General features: G+C 36.1%; 1 protein-coding gene and 1 pseudogene across 1 annotated transcript; one reads left to right on the forward strand and one right to left on the reverse strand.

The window, feature by feature from the left end:
* Positions 1–261: 261 nt before the first annotated feature.
* LOC120194476 lies at positions 262–1,511 on the forward strand (annotated as a pseudogene).
* A 1,920-nt stretch (positions 1,512–3,431) lies between these two features.
* LOC120194046 (protein NRT1/ PTR FAMILY 1.2-like) lies at positions 3,432–8,454 on the reverse strand. The gene is made up of 4 exons (XM_039196448.1): positions 8,296–8,454; positions 7,842–8,059; positions 4,557–5,107; positions 3,432–4,457 (listed from the first exon to the last, which is right to left on the reverse strand). The coding sequence occupies exons 1-4, from the start codon at positions 8,399–8,401 to the stop codon at positions 3,593–3,595; spliced, it is 1,740 nt and encodes a 579-aa protein (XP_039052379.1). The 5' UTR covers positions 8,402–8,454; the 3' UTR covers positions 3,432–3,592.
* Positions 8,455–8,701: the final 247 nt, after the last annotated feature.

Here is an 8,701-nt window from a genome sequence, read left to right on the forward strand (position 1 = left end):
TAGAAATAGGAAACTATTAACTTCAGTTGAACAAGGTCTGTATATTTATACTTAATCGACCTTTTTTAAGTAATTTATTTTGAGGGGTTTCTGACTTTGGGTTTAAACTGGATCATTCGATTATAAGAAAACGCTTAAGAACAATGGTGTCGATCTGGTATGCTATCTTATTCTTCATTTTCCTCAGGCGAAGTGTTCGATAAAATGCTTCACTGACGAAAAAGAAAGCCCAGCAAATTGTAATGCTGCCGATGTTTCCGTTTTGTGCGTGATTTTGGTAGTTTGTTTGAGACTGCAGTGATTTATTTTGAGAATGGAAAACAAGTTGTGGAAGCCAGGGCAAGAAATATCAGCCACAACGTGCGATGTACAGAATGTGGGAGTCAGTCCATTGAAGATTCACAAGCAGATATCGCAATCCTCCTCAGAAAGGTACACTATTTTATTCTCTTTCAAATGGTTTTGTAAAAATCCAAGTTATTTGCTTCAGCGGCAAGATGAAATCTGTTTGTTAACAAAATTTAACTGTTATAATCTCATCAAATAAAATAAAAGTACTCCCTTCCAGAAGTTGGTGGAACTGGCTGATCACGTTTTCGTCAACATGATGACATTGTTACTTAAGTTGAACTATTAGTTTGTGAGTTACTGGCTTGATTTTAGGCCTTGTTGTCTTAATCATAATTTTTGTGTGCTTCTAATCTGTATATATGCGATTGGATCATTTCTTGTTCTGTGTGTTAATGAACTTCTACATGTTCCGACATTTCTAAAATTCTGAACTCTCTGCATTCCATGAAAATCTTGTGTTGCTTACTCTTTGAATAATTAAAACTGTGAACTCTCTTTTGATTGCAAAATCAACCATTTGCTAGCTTTCTTTCCGAAGATATTCTTGTTCTGTTCCTTCAGTTCTTAGTATACTGTGTCATATTTGTTTGTCTATGGTTATCATATAGCAACCTTGAAAAGATAAAATTCCGGCTTTTATTTTGTTATTGTAGTTAATTCGTGATGAGATTCTAGCTGGAAAGAGTGACAAAGAGATTTATAAAAAGCTTGAAGAGGATTATGGCGAGACGGTACTTTATGCCCAGAAGTTTGATCTACAGCAGCTCTGTGGCTATCACCGGTTAGTGTAAAATCTTAGGACTTCCAGTGTTATTGTAATTTTTACCTGTATTTTGTATTTAACCTCAAACGGAAAGATTTTGGGGACAGCTTCTTGTTGCAGGTGCTGCTGCAGGGGTGTGGGCTTACAAGAAACACAGACAAAAGACTAATGTGCACATCATGGCTTTGGACCTTGTTAGAGATGTTCCATTGACCCCCAAGGAGAAGTAAATTATGCTAGACTTGCTCACACCTCCTCCCCCGCAAGGTGTCACTTCCTCCTTGTGGAGCCGGTTGCGAGGTCGGTGATGTTTTTCAGTTTTTCCATCTCGTTCTTACTAGACCTCCAAGTATCTCTTGATGATGAATAATGTACATAATGATAAGTCTCGGGGGTTGGTTATATTTGCATCTGTTTTGTTAAACCTAACTTCGATCATATTTAGACTTGTTTTGTTCATCATATTTATTAAAATGTATAGAAACATTTGACGTTAAGCAGTCTTCCGGAGAGAGGGGTTGAAGTTTGGGAATTTATGATATGACGTTGCTGAATCATCGTAAGCTTATCACAGGGTAAACAAGGACCGAGCAACAACTTCTCTTTCGGACATTTCTGTTTATGTTTTCATTTTTTTTTGTGGATAATTCAGAATTTTATTATCCAATTAGCAAAATTGCTACAAAATACAATCAGGTTTCAAAAACAGAACAATACATACAAAAAGAATCAATGATCAACTATATCCCAATGATTGCAAAGAGTAATATTCACACTATCTACTCTATTAAAACTTGCAATTTCTTTGACAGTCTTTAATAAGTCACTGACAGACCTTAAACGACCTTGGAACAATCGTTTGTTCCGTTCCTCCCCGAGTAAGTAAACAAGAGCGTTAAGGAGAAGTTTCATGACCATTGTAAGCAGGGATTTTCCTCTCCATGTAGCGCTAGCCCTCGCCACAAAAACATCCCAAGAACAGACAGTAAACTGCAGTCCAAAAAGAGAATAAGCTGCTTCCCACAGCAGAGTAGCAGTAGGACATTTTAAAAAGAGATGCTCTCTAGTTTCCAATTCAGCATTGCAAAAAACACATAAGTCATTAATGAGCCCCATTCGATGTAGCCTTTCCTTGGTAGGGAGTTTATCAAGAAAAGTCATCCAGGTTATCAAACTGTGTTTAGGGATATGCAGGGGAAATCAAATTAATTTCTGCCAGGAAACTTTAGGCCTTTTCACCCGAATAGAGTCCCAGATAGAACTAGCTTTGGTGGTTCCTGAAGGAAAAAGGTGGTGCACTTCTGGTCTCATTTCATTTACTCTTTGGTAGAAAAGCAAAAAGTCTTGGTCTAAGAATATAAAGAAATAATGGATTTTTATTTTTGTTATCAATAGATGCTAATATTTGGAAGACTTCTAATATATATTTTAGAATATAAAATCAATTTATTCGTTTGTTTGTTTTATCTTTTTCATTTTTCGAAACATGTTTTCTTCATCTTTCAGTTTTCCTTGTCAATAAAATGTATTTATTTTCAATAAAGGACAATATATTGCATTGGGCGAAAATAGCATTGTTGACATCTAAAGGAATATTATTTTATATATTTAATAGTAGCATAATATAATTTTAATAAAAATAGTAATTATTAAAATATTTTAAAATGTATTTATTAATAATTTTAGACTTGGTAACAAATTTTATAATTTTCAGAATTATAATAATTTGTTCAACTATATATATAAAATTAAACGGTTCGGGTTGAGTTCTGCATGTTTTGTGTTATTAGTATATAAATATAGATACAGACAAATGATGTTCGTTCGATAAAAAAAAAAATCAAATGGTGATTGTACATATGAGTACAGGGAGAATAGAACGTGGACTAATAATATTTGCTTGCGTTTGGCTCCTAAGAAAATAGTGAGGACCACCGCTTTGTCTCTGTCTATTATCATCCACACGTCAAATTTATAAAATTTATAGAATTTTAGAAGGTAGAAACCGATTTTTAACCAAAAGTATAAATAAAATATCTAAAATATATAATAATTCAAAATTTTTAAAAGAACGATTGTTTCTCTTTAGATTCATCTCTGATCATCATTGTCTTGTTATGATTAGAAAGCGAATGTGAATTTAAACTGATTAATTGCATATTGTAGACAAGAAAGATCAAAATCACAAAATTGCTCGCATTTGGAGAGTGAACAATGCAATGAAATGATAAAAACACTGATAAAATAAATACGATGTAAAAGAAGGTGATGAATGGCATATGGAAGAGTCCAGAGAAGAAATTCACACAGGTAAAAGATTCTTCTGTATGGTTTCAAAAACTATATTTCCTACTTACTAAGCACCAACACTGAATTTATATGTAGCCAAATTCGAACTACGACGGTGATTCCAAAACACTCGTCAAACTAACAACGATTGATCATCTCTAATCATCTTCGGTGCCCATATTAGACAGATCATCTTCCCGGCAAGGAATTAACCTTTTTCGATTGTTGACCGGGCGGTCCATAAGCCCAGGCACAGAGGAAGTAATAGAATAGATTGATGAAACTCAATATGGCAAGAACCCAGTAGTAGTTGTCGATGCGAGCTTTGTTTATGTTAGTTGAGACCCAGCTGTCATGACCGCCTTTTGAAGTAATGTCATCAATGATGCTCACAACAGCACTAGCTAGCAAATTTGCCACTGCCAACCCGAGACCGAAGAGGGCAGCAGCAATGCTCGACATACTCTTGGGCAACTCAGAATAGAACAACTCTGTCTGCCCTATTGCAGTGAAAGCCTCAGCTAATCCATTCAAGCAAAACTGTGGCACAAGCCACATAGCAGACATTTTCACAACTGCTTGAGGGTTGTTTTGAAACCCGTCCCGAATCGCTTCCCTTCGTCTTGCGCTCTCGACAATGGCAGAAACTACCATGGCAATGCAGGTAAGAAATAGTCCAATTCCCATCCTTAGTTTGACACCAATCCTTACTGGTTTACCCTTCATCTTTGATATCAGAGGGAGAATCGCACGATCGTAAAGAATAACCCATAGCGCGAGGGAGATGACGTTGAACATTCCGTACGAGCCAGCGGGAATCTGAAACTTTTTTGTGAGGTGTCTGTCCATAGAGCTAGCTTGAAGCACGGGAAATGTATTTTGGCTTAAATTTATTGACATTATAATCCCTGTAGACCACAATGGTAAGACCTTAATAAGTGCTTTCAGCTCTTCTACTTGCTCCACTGTACACAGACTCCATGGATTGGAGGCTGAGCCGTCCAGGGCAATGTCTTGTTCTGGATTTTTGATGATGCAAGCTTTGTTTAAAAATCTAAGAGCAGAACATCAACATCGCAATAAAAACCGGTTAATCAAAAACATTGAAGCACAACATTAAAATAGTGAAGGATAATGCAATAATGATTTGTACCTTAGTTTGTCAGTTGGTACAATAATATTTGAATCTCTCTCGTGGTGGTAACTTCCAGTTGAGTTTGGAAGTGGAAATGTCAGATTTCGGTTTCTATAAGCGACGACAATTACTTGTGCAAAGCCAGTAAGCAAACTCTTGCTTGCCATCTGCTTAACGTATAAGGGAGAAGCAAGGAAGAACACAAGTACGGAGATCAACATTAAGATTGCTGGAACTCCAAATCCTACTCTATATCCAAGGTGATCTTGAATGTAAACAATGCCTGTCAATGCAACTAGAACAGAAATAGCTGCAGAAGCATAATACCAGCCAAAGAAGCTCTCTAGGACCCTGTCGTTTCTTGAATCATCTCTTCGGTCCAATTGGTCAGCACCAAATGCCAAGGAGCATGGTCTAACACCACCAGCTCCAATGGCAATGAGAACAAATGAGGAGAACATTAGAGTCATCTGACCCGCCGTTGGAGATCTGCAGCTTTGGGTCATTATGTCGCATGATGAAGGCTTTGATTGTGGAACCATGGCCGTTAACCATAAAAGTGTCATCCCCTATACGGTACAAGGTCAGGATTATTCTCTTGAAAATGCATAATAAAATGGGACAAACAAGTGGTTGAAGCTAGTTATTTTATATGATCAATATGTTTAAAATTAAGGGAAACTATTTATAATGCATTGGAAATGTGAATGTATCTATTTGTTGGAATTATAAATAAGTGTCTAAACCTCTTAAGAGAAATAATTGAGATCATACTATATTTGACCAGACGAATAAAATGGAAAATTGTAATCAATACCATAGTCTTCATTACCACAAACAACACCATTAGCCAAATGAACTAAGAAAGCAAACCAGCACTATTTCGTTTTGGCCCCAAGGGAGAACCTAATCATATGATTCTTAAGCCAAGTAGGTCACCCCCCTTAACGAGGATGTGATTGCACCAGGAGACCAGGCTGTACCAGTGTTGAAAAACACTCTGCATACAGATTTTTCTTCGCCCACCTTAATAATTGAGTCAGATAATCAAAAAGTAACTATCGCACGAAACTGTCCAGTTCTGATAGAATACAACGTCTCAATTTGTTTTGGTTTGACAAGTGTAGTCAGAGCTCAGCTGGTGTCAGGGTGTCTATAAGGAAAACTGTTGCACCAAGTAGGTCCACTTGGAAGCGTTTTGGTAAGCACCTATGGTCCAAGTCACAATACATATCAACTAAGGTGCCTAGCTAATTACACTCTCTGGTCCTTAAAACAAATATGCTTTGATTTAGGCTCGTACCATTTTGTGCCTACATAAAACTCAGCAAAAGGTTCTAGAAATCATGCTTAGCATCCCTTCATCTTAGTAGTTTTTTTTTTTACTCTCTCCCTGTGTGTATATATACATATTGTTACAGATTTAGTGGTAAAGGAATCATACGATGCAGAGTCTGTATATATGGGTAATAAAGAAGCAGAAAGGGGGCCATGCCCAGCTTTCTTTTAAAACATAAGTGAAGGAATCGTTGTGCTTCGATTGTGAAGCTAGCAAGAAGCAAACTGATCTTTAACATTGGATTTTCTAAAATTCATGCCATTTTTCACTACCAACATAGATACTTGTGTAAAAATTCAAACTATCAAAAGTTTCAGTAAAATTTGATAGCATAAAGTATTACTGTTTAAATTTATCTCAAATTCTTAATTAGAATTTAAACTAAATTTGAACTTTTAAGTTGGTAACACAGCTACAAGATGATTTGGATCGATATAGAAATATCATCATAATTTGGTGCAGAAATCAAATTGAAAAAAAACATATATATGTGTGTGTTGGCATTTCATTAAAACTTAGTAGAAAGTATAAATCTCATCATATTGGTGTAGAAATCACATTAAAAATATGTTTACATTTATTGTGTCTAAAGTGAATTAAGAGAGTTGTAAGTTGAGTAAGAAAATAAAGTTGTAAAGTGTAAGCATGGATGGACTGAGGGGGGCGGGTGTGGTAGAAAATTTCATGATAATTTAATATAGAAATCACATGAAAAATATATTTATGTATTGATATTTCATATTTTTTTAGTAAAAACTAGAAATTTTATCATGTTAGTTATTAGTGTGTGTGTGTGTGTGTATATATGGTTTGTATATCTTAATTGTGTATAAGTGAATTATGAGAATTATAAGTCGAGTAAAAAAGTGTAGTAGTAGAGTGTGTGTGTGTGTTATATGTAAACTAACTGTAGCTAATGTTAGAAAAATATTTGCACCTACAGTTTAATTTCGTAATAATATTTGTGAGTTAAAAATCATTTTGTGTTTTTAATTTACGTTTTAAAAATAAATTATATTATTTTTGGTCTTATTGTTTGAAAGAAAAAGAATTGATTCAATGACACTATGTTACAGAAGAAGAAGAAGGAGGAGGAGGAGGAGAAGAAGAAATAAATTATATTATTTTTGGTCTTATTGTTTGAAAGAAAAAGAATTGATTCAATGACACTATGTTACAGAAGAAGAAGAAGGAGGAGGAGGAGGAGGAGGAGGAGGAGGAGGAGGAGGAGAAGGAGAAGAAGAAGGAGAAGAAGGAGCAGAAGAAGGAGAAGAAGGAGAAGAAGGAGGAGAAGGAGAAGAAGCAGAAGAAGGAGAAGGAGAAGGAGAAGGAGAAGAAGGAGAAGGAGAAGGAGAAGGAGGAGAAGAAGGAGGAGAAGGAGGAGAAGGAGAAGTAGGAGGAGGAGGAGGAGGGAGGAGGAGGAGGAGGAGGAGTCATTGGTTCAAGAAAGGGCACTATTTTAGTGGAGTCTAGACTCTAGACCCAATAGGCAATAAGCAGCAAACTCCACCCACCTCAACTACCCAAGTGTTTTTAGCTCGAGTGGCAGATGCTTACACTAAATATGAATGAACGTTAAACTAAATAAGTATAGATAGAGACGGTCCTCACTCCTTTATTCGGCACGAATGCCATTATCCCCCTCCCCCAAAAAATCAGATGTTTTCTATATTCACGTGGGCTGCCGGGGCAAACCCTTGGTGACAGTCGCAAACTTAGCAAACGGAATAAAATAAAACAGGATCCCAAGGGACATTCTTCCTTAAGCTAAAGCCGGCCATTATCTTCTTATTAATTAATATTATTGTTTTAGTACTTCTTCAACATATTATAATTATTGATTAGTTTCACTTTGAAGCTGCTCTTCCGACTACACTACACATGGAAAACAATGACCATTTAGAACAAAACTATAAGACCATCCATCTATAACTCGACATCAGAAAAAGATTGGGGGGTGTTACCAGGAGACTACAAATGGAGCCGAAGCCAATGGTTAGGAAACGACCCAGATGTGAATCAGCGACGAAAGCACCCACAATAGGTGTGAAATTGGTAGCAGCTTGCCAGAAGAAGAGGATATTGGTGCCTTTAGCAACTCCCAAGTGATAATCTTTGATCAGGTACAGTATCATGTTGGGAACCAGCCCATAGCCTGCCACCTTCTCAAATGATTCATTGGCTACGTTTCAGAAAGTGGAAAATCTCAACATTTAGGTGTTTCGAAATCGCCCTGAAAAGACTTCTAACTATTTGATGTGTTTGTTCAAAAAAACTATTTGATGTGGGTACCAAGCTTTTTGCACTAAGCAGAAAAGGATGGTAAAACCCAGAAGAAAAAAAGATTGAAAACTAAAACTGAAGCAAAAAGGATTCACCGGAAAACTTCATACAAGCACTTGAGCAAACACATAGTACCTATTATGAATGGCATTGTAATGAGGCCACCTTTGTGTCTTCCAGGCATTTGTTGTTGAGATATTTCTCTTTGATGTGAAGAGTCCTCCATTTTACAATCTTCCATAGCCGAAGTCTGCTAGCTTTGCTCCTTACAAAACAGGGTGACCAAAAATGGAGAAAACAGATGAAATGAAGTTTTCAAGTTTTGAAAGCTCTCCAGTTGTGGGTTTTTAAACCGGAAAAGGAAGAGCTGACACTGTGTAACGTCTGATAAATAAACAAGAAAAACATGATATATACATATGGTAATGAGCTGATAAGAAAGGAGGTACAGTTAAAAAATGGTTATTTAATTATTTTAAAATGTTCTTTTTGGTACCGAATTTTTAAAATCTATAAATTAGATATATATCTTTGTCTAAAA

Source organism: Hibiscus syriacus, unplaced genomic scaffold (genome assembly GCF_006381635.1).
Source record: "Hibiscus syriacus cultivar Baekdansim isolate YM2019G1 unplaced genomic scaffold, ASM638163v2 tig00116997_pilon, whole genome shotgun sequence".
Classification (NCBI taxonomy): Eukaryota; Viridiplantae; Streptophyta; class Magnoliopsida; order Malvales; family Malvaceae; genus Hibiscus; species Hibiscus syriacus.